The sequence below is a fragment of the Manduca sexta genome, chromosome 10 (assembly GCF_014839805.1).
Source record: "Manduca sexta isolate Smith_Timp_Sample1 chromosome 10, JHU_Msex_v1.0, whole genome shotgun sequence".
In the NCBI taxonomy this organism is placed as follows: domain Eukaryota; kingdom Metazoa; phylum Arthropoda; class Insecta; order Lepidoptera; family Sphingidae; genus Manduca; species Manduca sexta.
The window spans coordinates 12,799,523-12,813,967 of record NC_051124.1 but is presented as its reverse complement, the minus strand read 5'-3'; the positions used below and the strand labels follow the sequence as shown (position 1 = coordinate 12,813,967).

At 37.6% G+C, this 14,445-nt stretch overlaps 1 protein-coding gene across 2 annotated transcripts in view; it reads right to left on the bottom strand.

The window, feature by feature from the left end:
- The window catches only part of LOC115444194 (bone morphogenetic protein receptor type-1B), a 135,195-nt gene that overhangs the window by 3,947 nt on the left and 116,803 nt on the right, over positions 1-14,445 (bottom strand). Inside the window, exons 1-2 of one of the 2 annotated variants that reach the window (XM_037437165.1) lie at positions 7,807-8,022; positions 77-264 (exon numbers count right to left, since the gene is read on the bottom strand). In XM_037437165.1, coding sequence (XP_037293062.1) covers positions 77-264; positions 7,807-7,816 — 198 coding nt within the window. In that variant the 5' untranslated portion in view covers positions 7,817-8,022. Of the gene's footprint in view, positions 1-76; positions 265-7,806; positions 8,023-14,445 lie in introns of those variants that run through there. The other variant, XM_037437166.1, reaches the window with a different exon arrangement.

The window sequence follows — 14,445 nt, the reverse complement described above, 5'->3', positions numbered from 1 at the left end:
TAAAGACTATTTATTGATTGTAATCTAACTACTGACTATTCAGTTTAAAATGATTTCAATCAAAAACACAACTGACTTGCATGAACCCCGACTCGTCCGGCGGCAGACAGCCCGAGGTCCTGTCGAGCACGACGAATCCATTCTCGTCGAGCACCTCCTCCACAGCGACGAAGCAGTAGCCGCCGGGCTGCGTGACGCAGGTGCCGTTCGCTGCGCCGTCCGGGCACGCGCTAGCGCCCCCGCACTCGCATCGGAGGCCCCGACCTGCAACACCACAAACATCTGTGTTAAAAAACAATAATACACTTTGTCCAGAGGGTATTATTATTAACTAGAGGTTTATTTAGTGTGATTCGGCATCGGGCTTCGGCTGGTACAACATCTAATATAACAATAAACAAACCAGTATAATAAGGCAATTGTAGAGAGATGCAAGGCTTTTTATTACACTGTAATTCCCATCAGGATCATGTTAAAGATTATTAAAGACTACGGTACCAGTATATAAGGAATCAGAACACAACGCAAATAAATTCAAGTATTCACATCGTCCAAATATCAAACTTACTTAAACTTCAAGATAAAATACCGACTCAAGTATGACAAATAAATGAGCCCCACAAAATTGCTCAAATAGAATATCAGTAAACAACTGGCTTCCTTTCTTGAATAATTGGGAAAGCCGAAAACAAGAACAAACAAAACCATAAAGTATTAGAGATCTGGAAACATTCAAGACATGATTCTGAACTTTGAATTTATACTTTATTAAACACACTCCTCAGTCCTCACTAACAAAGGATATACTGCTTGATTCCTGTCTTGCTTACGTAAAATATTTAAGAGACAAAGAAACACATTTATTCGGTTAACCATCCTAAATAAAACGAAAGTATTAAAGATCCAGTATTATCTGCTGTTGTTTGTTACAAATATATTTTCTCCCTATTGCTTATATCCTATGCTGTTTAAAAATCGCTGCAGTCGTTTTAAAAGCTTACCGCAGAAAGTAAATTTCGCGAGTCTAACAACTCCCGTCCAGGAGTTATCACGGTTCTAAACCAGCATAATCCTTTAGTTATAATTAATCTTCCTCATAATAGGTAACTAAACACTCATTTTGAAACATGACTACAACCGGATGATTTAGTTTTCCGCCGTCCCCAGTATGACCCTAATCCCATGCATAATTTTCCTTCCCGCTAACTTAGCATGACGTTCATCACATCAAGACCCATGTATTTACCGTCCGCGATAAATCACCGATATTCCTGTTATTCATTAGTGCACATTTACCCTTCATAATTCGTCATCGCAATTTGTAATCCGATATTACCTACGGTGTAAGCTGAGCTGCATATTTATGACGCATTAATTTAAAGTTTCGCTCTCTCAGGGATAGGCAGGGACGCTTGTGCAGCGCTCATGGTTCGACAGCTTATTTCCATCTCGAGATAAGTAAACAGCGAGGTCATTTTCAGAATATAAATACTAAGTACATAGGAAATTACTATGTAAGTCATAATCCGGGAAAAAAAAACCAAAACATTGACCGGTTTCGCCTTATAAGGACTTGAGTTGACGGAGGCTCGAACAAAAACCAGTACTAATTTAATAATTTCATAAATTAATACAATTTTGTGTTCCAACAGACTCGTTTATACTTCTTGGAGTTTACAAATTTGCACAATTGTTTATCCTAGCTCATAGGAACAGCAATGACGACTGCGCAGGGTCAGGGCGCGACAATCGCAACATTCAGTAACCAGCTCACAAATTATAATATATAAAACTTTCTCAGCTCCGTGGAGTAGAAAACAAACAAAACCACGTAATAATTGCATTATTATCTGTACATTATCTGAATTGACTAAAAATATACGCGTCGGAGTCAGGTGTGGAGCGCGCATTACGCAAGGACATCGCTCCGACTCCGGGGCGATAGCATCGCGTTTGTAATACCTCGCCTATCAGATTTCAACGAGCTAGAATGTCATTGTATAGATAATATTGATAAGTGAGCCGCGGGAGCAGGAATGGCTTATGTATGCAAATAATGCTGTTTAAGGAAATTCCTTTGCCATTTTTTGGTATATTAGATTGTATTATAGATATTTTTTACAATAATAACGTGAAGTCATGTATAGAGATTCTGATGTAGATTAATTATAATTAATTTGTTATTTATAAGTGGCTTACCTTCAAGCTCACAGCTAACCTTATCAATAAATATTACCTAATCACTTCCATGAAGAGATCCTAGACACCGCAATGGTACTAATATGATCACCGGTAAATAAACATAACATAGATTTTAATTATAGTGTAATTACCGCAGTATTATCTTTGATTAGTGGCATTAGATGCAATCTCCATAAAGATGTAAGAAGAAACGTTATTACTATATCGTACAGACATTGCTTAGGGACCTTAGATCTACAGTAATTGAGTTTCAATGCTATATTGACTCTATTAGTAAAGCAACGGTTGAAAGGCTTATTGACTTAAACGACATTTTTTTACGACATTAAGTTTCAAACATATTTAAAACCAGCACTTTTTTTTTTTTTTAACCTAATTAAAAATTTTCTATAAAAATGTCGGTTATATCAATTAACTTTTCAACCGACGACATGTAATACGGACTTACTGATTTAATAGAAAAGTAGCCTACATCAGCTATGGAACTAACATGGGTTCGGTTGCTAATATGAACTTTAAAAATGTTAATCGAAAAATTTGAATTGGTCTCAATTGGAACTTTGTATATAATTTTGATGGTCTCTACCGGTATAATAAAAGACGAAATACAGCTAAAGCGAATTACAATAGCACAACTTGCATTTCTGTCTATCCTTACGAGACGCAAGCGTGAATTCGTCATTAGAGTCAATTAGATTGAGATACAAACAGGATCGTGTCGCCATTACAAGCGAAGTGGGCGACGTGCGTATCAGGCGCCGCGGCACCGGCCCCTGGGGGCGCCAGAGAGCCACATCGCGCTGCCTGTTTACGTAAATTATAGAAAAATGTTAATATTTACTGATAGGACTTAACTTATCCTGCTTAAGAAAAGTTTCTAGCGATCAAAGATAAAATCTAAGTGCTCCATATACTTAAATTTTATAGTTTCTTGACACAACTTTAGTAGCTGTAGTTGTACTTTGACATTTTTTTTATTTGTTTAATATGGGGCTACGGTTTACAAATAAATTTAGATTGAATATGATTTCTATGAATTGTATTACTGAAACAAAAACAGTACATTAGTTACATCATATTTTAGAGAGAACGAACATACCGACTACTAACAGTCAAGAACACTTTTAACTTTTTAAATGCGACGAACACAGCTGCCATTACAAACATTAAAACGTCTTTTATACCATTTGGTTTCTAATATTTGATAATAATAATGTAATACTATTCTATAATAAAAAAAACATTGATTATAAAGTTCTTAAAGCCGAAAAACAAAACAATAAACTTGGCGCGACGTTGCATTATCAATTATTTTTTTACACAACATCCTCAGAAGCAATCTCTATAGATCGTAACAAACAATTACTACAATGGGATGTGACGTCATTGATTTTTTCCGTACAAACACAATTACTTCCGTCTTGTTCTAATTTAAAATTCGATTGTCAGACGTTTTGATGGTACAATTTGTCGCTGCGTGAACGCATTTACAGTAAGTTTTTTTAATTGAACTGCTTTGAAAAAGGTCGGGTTTGTCTAGCGGAAGTTGTAAGTGTCAATAGAGTCAACCCGGGCTTTATTTACCGACAGATTTAAGAAGGTAGGTAGACCTGAACGACGGCTGATAAAAAAGCAGTAATTTGCTTTTTTATATACTCAAACTGGAGATAAACCAAGATTCTATAGCACGATGAGATACTACGTAATAAAATCATTGCAAATCCTTATCTAACTACATCCATCCCGTTTCCCGTGTAAAACTAATTACTGATGTCACAAAAAAAAATGTAGCACGAGAATCAAACTCGCTGCGCCGTGCCTTAATATCGTCTCTAACATGATGGCGAGCAATAAATTATAATTATACAGTAGTGACCGCTTCGACTGTACTGATGGATCGTTATTAAATCCTCTTTATTATGTTATAAAAACATAATGGTCACCACTTGAGCACCTGCACATACGATATCACATCTAACGCTCTAAATAGAGCTGTAAATACTTCTTATCTTTAATAAAAATCTTTATTTAACCATTAATTTCACGCGATACGATAAAAATAATTATTAAGCAACAAGTGTAATAAAATATTATAATTAACATTTAAAATGCACATTAATAAAATTAACCGGCAAAAAAAAACCTTTTTATAATATATTATGTTTCAAAATTACTAATTTTGGCCATATCCTGCTTTTCGTGCAAATTTGCAATAAGGTTTAGTTTACTTCATACTCCAAATAAATTAACTGCGCTGGCCGAAAAAATATTATGTTATAAAAAATAATATATCTAATGAAATATTCATTATTTTAAAATCTAAAATATATTACTGGCTATAACATACCGGATAGAAAAAAAAATCCATTCGTTTTTTTTGTAACGCACAGGTACCGAGCCGTTTGGTCCGAAAGCTGCAGACAATGGAAAAAGGTCGGGCGCTCGAGTGCAGGCGCTGGGCAGCGGGCACAATGCATTCGAGACAGGTAAATCTCGTACATCAACACATGTTCGGGGGGAATTTAAATCATCGCTGCGTGTTACACAATAGGAATATAAACGTGTATGACGTACGCAGGACGGCCGAATGCATCTGACGGTAATGCGCGATAGTGCCGGCCCCGCGAGAGTTACGAGCACTGTCGACACTCGAGATGGAGACGTATTAATCATAACTTTTGTGTTTAGATTGCTTCTCGGTAAACAATTGAATTGTGTGGGATAGACAGATTTATGTAAAAAGTGCTTTTTGCTTATATTACTCATGTCAAGGCAGATGAATTCACTTTTATTCTCGGCGTAACCTACATAGCGTTCGGTTTGAATTTAATTTTTTTATATCCCTAACAGCTCTATAACAACGTTTGCATGAAGTTATTTCTGTTTTGTTCATAGTCGGTATATGTATAGATAAGACTCAATTTCCACAATTTTTCTTGTCCGTGTATTTGCAAGTTGGCGATGTTTGTTTGGACTTACGGCCGATTAAGGCGTATCACGTTATCAGTGATGAATTAATGAAGTGTGACAACTCATAATAGCAATGTTGACCTTAAACATTTTTCCTGTCAGATTACCATGCATTATACACACAATTTGTTGGCGTAACGTGTGACAAACATGGTACCGCGCAATAAAAACATAAAAGATTTAGTCTAGAGGCATACTAATTTGAAGCTATTACGACTTAAATGTTTAGAGCAAAGTTCAACTTAATACAAATGTATGTCATAAAAACAGTTAATGATATGTGATTCATGTGTTATTTTCCAAAAGCGATTACCTACTATTTTAAAATACTTGGTTGGTTGGTTTTTTGGTATTACAACGAAAAGATATCGATTCTCGGAAAAGAACCGCGTGGAATAGGTAATTCTGACTGATAGAGCATGTCTCTGGCATTAAGTACGTCTACATAACATTTTATAATCAGTATATAAATAATTCATAAATGGTTTTTGAATACAATCTAAGTTTTAATTCGAAATGCCACTAAGATCTGAGCCTAAGAGGATAAAACAACAAAAATATATAAATACCTTTATTATAGCATAAATTTGAAATGTCAGTTTTTCCAATATGGTGGGTAGCTATGTTTTTATTCGGAACTCTGCAGCTCTACACAGGAAAATTCATCAAACACTAAATATCATAGAATAGAACATACAAAAACATAATTTAATAATTTCATACACCAAAAATACATACTGATGCTTGAAAGGAGCCTAAGCGACAAATATACCAGAAATAAATTATATAAATATTTTAAATCTTCTGATTTTTCTACGTCGTTTGATCTAGGTTTCGTAGCTCCAGAACAGTTTTTATTTTTATTCAGTAAATAATTTTATTGTTAATATTTTTTACTTTGACCAAAATTTTAAACCGCACTACTGAAGGTTTGCAATTTGGCGTTTATCTTATTGATCACCTCCGGAGCATCAATACAAAATCTTTAGTAACTAAACGATGGAGACGATATAATTAATGCAATCAGACGAAAAACGTCCTTCTGTGACGAGGGACAGTCCGGCGCAGGAAACGAGCGTTAAGTATATACCATTAATAAAGATAACTTATCAATACGTGAGATATTGTGCAATGCAGGCCACGAAAAGGGAGCCTTACATGACACTGCACCGATAAACATCTGAAGATAACAAAATCCTGGCGAGATTATTGTGCTTGACCACGTGTACATAATATATTGGCTGATTAATATTTTAGGACTTCAATTTCTTAAGTACCATTTCTAATAAAAATAGATAAGGTTTATAAATAAATACGCTCTACTCGTGCGTAATTTCGTTTTGATAATTTTTTGTCGTTTCATCGAAATAATACTTTTTTCGTAATACTTAATCATTTTGATATTAAGTATTTAATCTGGTTCTAAGCGGTTCAAACATACATATAACCTGTGGATATCAGACCCGTAACGTTGCGCATGTCAATCATTTATTGGTACGAAAAAGGTGAATAAACAATCTGATAAAAGTTAGAATTAGCTGGATTCTACTAACAGGTTGGTGCAGCACTCTTTACAATAGGCCTATTGGTCGGTACATGCTATTAACTGTGTTCTTGTTATAATAAATTTAAATACAACCAGTTTTCATGTGAAAAATATAGAACTTTTTTTAACAGCCAAAAAGTTAGTCAAGATTCGACAAACCGATATATCTCATTCTTTCGTTAATCGTTGCAACACCATTTGTTCGATTAATTTTAAATTATCGTATTTAAATTTACCTACTAACAACCTATTCCAATAACTATCATAGTAAAACTTTTTGTAGTGTCATCATTGTTAACTGAATAATCAGTGAAAACTAGCTTGTTGTGTTGCGGCCTTCCGATCGTGTGCCGCGTCCCGCGAGTCGACTCGGGTCGCAGTCGCGGCGGTAAACATGTGAACGTACTTGCGACAAGGTTGCAGCGACCACGCACCACGCACCGACGACCAATGCGTTTTGTTTAGATATCATATCATACTTATAGTATACAATTAGCTTCTCGTTACCTGTTTTAAAATGTAAACACCTTTTTTCGCAAAACTTTAAATGTCAACACTTGGAACTGCGTTGTATATATTTTTATGTTTTTTTTTCCTGTTTATGTTTTTACATGATACACAATATGATGATTGCGTTTACCAAAGACTTATCGAATGCCAGGTAAACATAAACAAATTGTTTAGTGTTAAGTCTATAGAACTATTAAAAGAGTTACAAAATACTACATAAACAATATGTGTTCAACTCTTTAAACGCCAAGATGTTGATCAATACAAAATCAGTTTTTATGACCTATACCTCAATATACCCATCCAAACATACTCTATAGGGATGGAACCAACAAATGCAACAGATATCACAGATCGCTGCGACGACGAACTCTACCACCGGCCGGCACTGTATCGGATCACAAGCACACTGCACACTGCACGAACACGACTGATGCAAACAAACGAGCACAACGACGGGAAACAATCAATGAATCCACGTCCTCTCATTATACAAATGCGCCGGGGAAGACGGAAACAGTGCCGCGGAACACTTCGTGACTCTGCCTTACACATCTACGGCTGGACAGTGGACGTACTTAGTCTCATGGCGTCGGAGTGCGGCCGCGATCCCGGTCGCTATCATTTAAATATAACTTGGTGCTCCGCCGTCTGTCGCCGGCTTTATTTTTACACGAGATTGTGCGCGGTGACGGCGAGCGACGCACGCCGTGTCACGGGAGACGATCACGGTTGGCGCACACGGTGACACACGTCAGACGCTGCGAACGCGTGGCGCGCGAATGCCGGCGCCGCGCCGAGCCGGGCGGAGCGGGCAGCGCGTCCCCCGCGAGACCGCCCCCGCCCCCTGCCTAAAGCCCCCCGCCCCGCGCCCCACGCCCCGTGCAGTATGCACCGGTGCACAGGCTCCGAAGGTGTTGCCAACTCCGGAGTCACTTCGAGACTTGCCGAGAACTGTTTTTTGGCAGTTACTCACATTTTTTAAGCAAATTGTTACTATTTTATCGCTCTCACGTCTTGAAATACCAGTGTACATTGTCATTAGTATATCATACATACAATACACTATAATATATTGTTGTAGTACAGTGTTTATACATTAACTGCTCTACAATAGTTGTTTTAGATTTCAAGCTCCGTCTTGTAACAATCATAATTTCCCTGGAGTATTTTTTAATCTAAACAAGATAATCCCAACGAGGATCATTGAAGACATTTCATAATTTGGCAGTAGGTTCCTTAACTGATAACTACCGAAAGTTACTGCAATCTAAACTTCACTCTCCCAAAATCAACATTAAACCTAATTGGACTCTACATATGGAACCAGCCATTCTTATTCCCAAACCTAAATCTCATTCTCCATATTGAGTATTTCTAGTGAGTGTAGGTAACCCATCGAGCACGCTGCACTTGCAAGCGGCGAGTACTCTAGTCGCATACACATCTCTCCGCGTGATCCATTGACGCCATCCGCGCTGTACGCACACTGCACGGTTTGTATCTTAATATGGTCATCGACTATGTATAAATACATGCAAACATGCATCTATAACCGACTATTTTTACACGACGTTGCAATCCAAGGAAGTCTTAATGATTTTGATATACGGAAAAACACAAAATAATATTTTGATTACCTACCATTGAACCCAATGGCTCAAATTTTAGAGAGAATGTTAAAACTCTATCATAAAGGTCCATACTAACAAGCTTAAAAGAAATGAATAAAGATCCCTCTTAATCATAAAAACTTCAGAAGCCGTTATTAATAAAAATGTATTTCAAACGAGAACAGTAAATTAACTATACCGTCCAGGAAACGATAAGCGGCTGCGAAAAAAGAAACCATTCACAGAAAACTGAGGAAGTATTTACACGAACTCCGATAAACAATTCGGATAAAAAGAAGCCTCTCAAGACGCGAGCAAAGTTCAGCAATTATATAAAAATTGCAACTTCACATGTCGGTGATAAATCATTTAAGATAATGTACAACTATCCCCGATCTTTATTGCCGGCTTGAACTCAGTTCGCCCTCCGTCCCGAGTGTCACCCTTCAAGTCTGAAACAATAGCGCCAGCGTTCGTGAATAACTTCAGGCGAGCCATTAAATTTGATGACGATTGAATTTAAATGTACTAGAAAGATAAAATCGATTTGTTCTAACATACACGTTGTAAAAACAACTTGAACGTAGAGATGAAACATAAAGAGCCTTCCTAATTTCCCCAGTGTTAGCACTTAAATACTAATAGAATTGGTTTATGCAATGTATAGCCAATTTTGTTACCATTATACAATAGAAAAACAACGTGAAGTTCGTAAAGTATCCTCAGTTACAATGATCTAATTGGTTCAACATTTATCTATCTTTACTTTTCTGCATGACAGCACTTATACACAAAATAACAATAATAACATTTATTTCTTCGCTAGCACCTATCCCACTTATATTAAAAATCACATATCAAAAACATCCCAAATGGATTTCAATAAAACAAAACATTACGATAGTTTACATATTCCATACATCATCTGGATCCATCACGCGCAGGCGCGAGAGGAGTCGCAGCCCGCCGTTAGTGCGCGTGTAATTTTAGCAAGGGACATAAATTTCCCGCCGACTCTGATGCCCAACATCTGTCGGAAACTGTTGCTTTTTATAGTTTATGATGTGCGTTTATACCACTTCCACGCGACGGTAGTCGATCCGCGCACGATCGATTTTTAATCGAGCGACAGCGTTAAAAATTAAAAGTTGCTTAACCTATTTAACGAGATGTAAGACAAGGTCACGATGTGCATGTGTGTTGGCTTTTTTTAAAAACATAATTATATGATTGAGTTCTGTCGTAGGATATTTAAAATCTCCCGTACGGTGACCATCTGTCGTACACATGAAATACTCGAAAAACCTTCACACACCAACACCTAGACAGTTTGCATCAGTCGATGAACAATCGGTAGTGTGTGCAAACCGTTAAGTTTAACGACGCCCTCATATATTAGTGTTTTGTACTTATTACCCGTTCCGCGATCAATTCATGTGTTGTGCGTATAACATTGTCGCTTGCATTGTTTCTCGGTAAACAAGTGTGCAGGGGTGGTCCTACGACTTGTCCTAAGGTGACGTATTGAGGTTGAGTTGTAAGGGCCCAAACCTTCCATAATAATAGCTTATAGAAACTATAATATTAGTCATGTATAGACATGTCAACACCAAATAAAATGGGACGATTTTACAATATATCTACGACTAAAGTCTTTATTTTTTTTTTACCGGTCTTAAGATATACAAACAAATGTTTTTTATTTATTACATCAAAACCAATAATCTAATAATTTAAAATTACTACGTTTATACGTTCCGTTACTGTTTTAAGATTTTACGAGAAATGTTAATTGATTCAGATTACACGCGCTCAATGATCCGCACTTAACATTAGATTAGTGAAAACCTAGTAATATATCAATAAAATCTCTGCACATCTTGAGTTCGTAAATTAATATCAATGGCGAAAGGTTTATATATCTCGATTCCTGCTAGCTTCCCTTTTAAATTTTATATAAAATCTAATCATCATCTTTTCACCCCTCGCCACTGTTAAATATACAACAAAACATTTCAAGTATCGAATGCAGTAAAACCACACACAGTCTCGTATCGCTGAATCCCACCCACGCCACTCCTGCGCATTGCAAAAGCGTTGTCCGTGATGCACGATGCACACGTGGCGAGACGTCATCTTGTATCCCGCCATATCGCGACGGATAACTGTACCATTAAAGGTTGCCGCACACTTATCACCACGATGCTAGTCGAGCTATATGATTCCAATGTCAAATCTAACCTATATACATTACCTTTTACGAACATGATTAGAAAAGATTACTTGTCTAATTTTATATGATTTACATAGAGCTTTGATTTGTAAAAGTATTGCATATCATTGCTCTACATTGGTATCTCATGCCTTCAAGTCAATTTTTTACGTGGATGACTAATATATTTAAATTGGGATACAGTGTTTTTAATTCTTTCTTCGCGGCCAATGTAAACAAAACAGTTAGTATCCATCCAAAAGTAGAATCACTTACGAACTCCTAATAGATATCTCTACTAAAGTACTACAATCGTAAGGCCATTTCACACAATACGTCCATCTTGAGATGATTAAATGCATGCGATAAGTGTGCGCCCACATGAATGCATCTCAAGATCCGCATGCGCGACGGCTGCGTGCAGGGCGCTTGACCACGTGACCACCAAACACCGTGCAATAACCGCGCGAGTTATGAATTCAATCAACGCACGCGGCGACACCCACGCCATTCCTGCCGATTGTTCCGAGACGCACATTTGCAAATAATCGATGTTATTAGGCTAATACACGCCGCGAGCCGCCTTCTGATGAATGACGGCCAGCACTTTAGGGAAGGCGGTAAGGACTTAGTAAAGGAAGAACCCTTTTTACCTTTAAAAGGCCGTTAGGAAACTAAAAGTTGTATCATTTTTATAGGGCCTTAACTCTGGTGAAATAGAATGATGGATCTTACGTTGTCAGAAATGATTACAGTATAGTCAATAGTCAGTGCAGGCTCGGAGGCAATACATCGTCGATCAATAAAAGACACTCCGTCTTCGGACTTAACCGAGTTAGCGTAGTGATTCATCATTGCCTACACCTGAAAAGCGAAAAGGCGTGACGCTGTCTCTATCGCTTAGAGCGACAGAAGACACAGAAGCTGATCGTCGATTTAATAAATCATACGCGAACGTCGCTACTTTCACAGGTAGCCGCGCCGCAGTTTGCGAACACGTGCAAAACTGGTTTCAGTATGAGCAGATGTTACCCTTCCACTACACACCACGATTGATGTGCAAATCTTCAAGATGGGAACAGGCACATCGACCAATGTTGGAGCGTTCTCTCGCTCTTTTTCTTGTTAAAATAGAAATTTGTAATAAAATAGGGAAGTTTCAATTATCTTGTATAATATAGTTTGCTACTTCGCTGCATTTTCGTTTATATTATACTTTTACAGGTAAGACTATTGTCATGTTGTTTTTCTCTCACTGGACTGACATTATAACATTTAGATTTACTTTTTTGTATTTATGTGTTGTTCATTGTTAAGTCTGCCTAAATATATTTAAAAAAATCTTTAGTTAATAATTAATGTATATTTAAATTTGTCCAATTACCGTTAAGCACCAATGGGTAGGTAGTGATGTGTTTCGGTTTAAAAGTTACTTGAAGGAGTGATATTTTACGTTGAATCATCTCAGGGGACGAGCACTGAATAGTGAGTAATATGGTTGTAGTACTTTGTTCCAAGTTTTGATATTATTACTAATGACAGCCATGGCACCAACTATCAAGCAAACCTCCACTTTCAGTATAAACAAACGTTAGTGAAAGCGACGATAAACATCATTATTAATTCTTACACCTGCAGATAAACAAAGAGAAATGAAACACGATGTAGACCGATAAGGCGAGCGCACCGCCCCCCGTTCTGGTGCGTTATCACAGCGGTCTGCTCGTGAGTGCAGACTGCAGAGGCATTCCGAGGGGCCGAGAGGTCATCGCAGGCGCCGCTGCTCGTTCAACTGCCGACCTCTAGGATTATCCGACTCGATCGATAAGGTCCCAGCGACCGATACGGACCAGTATAATTTATTCGGCGGCAGAGTGGCGCACGCTCCCCGCCCCGCGCCCCGCGCTCAGGGACCGGCGCGCGCGCATCTCTCCCTTCGAAACAGGATTTTGTTTTTTGTGCCCTCCTCGGGATTAAGGGGTATCAGGTTAAACGTCGGTTACGTAATAGTTTTTACACGCCCTTAATCTCGCACGCCGTCATGAATTTTATTTTTTGTTACCCGTGACAAATATGCAGAGTTGCCAGACTGGGCATTTGAATTTTTAATGAGAAATTATTTTTTTCCCCCATCTCGTTGGTTTAGTTGCAGCACATTTGAAGAGTAATAATGCTAAAGGGATTTAATTCACAGTCGGATGAGTTTTGATGTTTTCTCACGACAAAACGCGCCTGATATCAAAAATTTATATCATCCGTGGTGATAGAATACTCCTATGTCACATCATAGAAAATAAATAAGCTCGACGGGAGTCCTTCGAGGAAACCTTATGTACATAAACAATATATTATATGTATACTTACATATATTTTTATGTGACACTAAACTGTTTATCTGCAGTTGATAGTAACGAGCAAGTATGTATATTTACTACTATACACTACTAGTAACATATCATTAGAATAATATTTTTCCCACAAAGTGCGCAATTTGTACACGTCGCGACGATATGGCTCGTCTCGAACCTCTCATTTCTACGAATAAGTCTCATGACCATAACTAACACTTCCAAATTAATTTACTTGTCCACCTTTACCATAGGCGGGAGTCTGTTTAGTTAGGTAATATATACCTACGCTATGTCTATTTATGCCACCAAGCAGCCATACTTAAAGTACTGTTGATGGCATTGTAGGCGTTGTATCTACTGGATATTATGACAAAAAATCTGGATGACTGGATACTATGCTTACAGACTTAAAAATTGTTACAATAGTATTAGTCGTGAATCACAACTGACTCAATAAGGTATGAAACACCTTCCCGTTACGAGTTCAGTGTTAATATTAGCGCTGCAGAATATAGTGTGGACAGAGACGATCGTCACTGGTGGTACAACCTGTATTATAAATATTTATAAAGCTAAATAAATAATCGCGTAAAATATTACCTGAGCGCGAACACTCGGTGTATGCAAGTTGACGGCCATGATACTCAGCACGTTTATATATTAAATTACTATTTTATTCAATATTAATTTTAACTAAATACAAGTTATCTGATAATCTATAAATAGACAAATGTCGTTAGGACACATTGCACTACGAACTCGGACCATTCACGTCTATACCAGTTTTGTGGAGAAAAACTATGTCTTTTAATATGTTATGGCGCTCAAATCTACAGGCATTTACGTGTCTTTGTTCCTACAAAGGACTCGAAATAACGTTCGTAAGTCAATCACTAAAACCAGCCATGCATCGCACTGACCATTTTTTTTGAATCAGAAACCGCAGCCTACTGAGGGAATACGGCGAATGGGATACTGGAATCCTCCGGCTTAGGGACTGCAGAGACCTGGAGGAATGTTAGGAGCGAATATTTGGGGAAG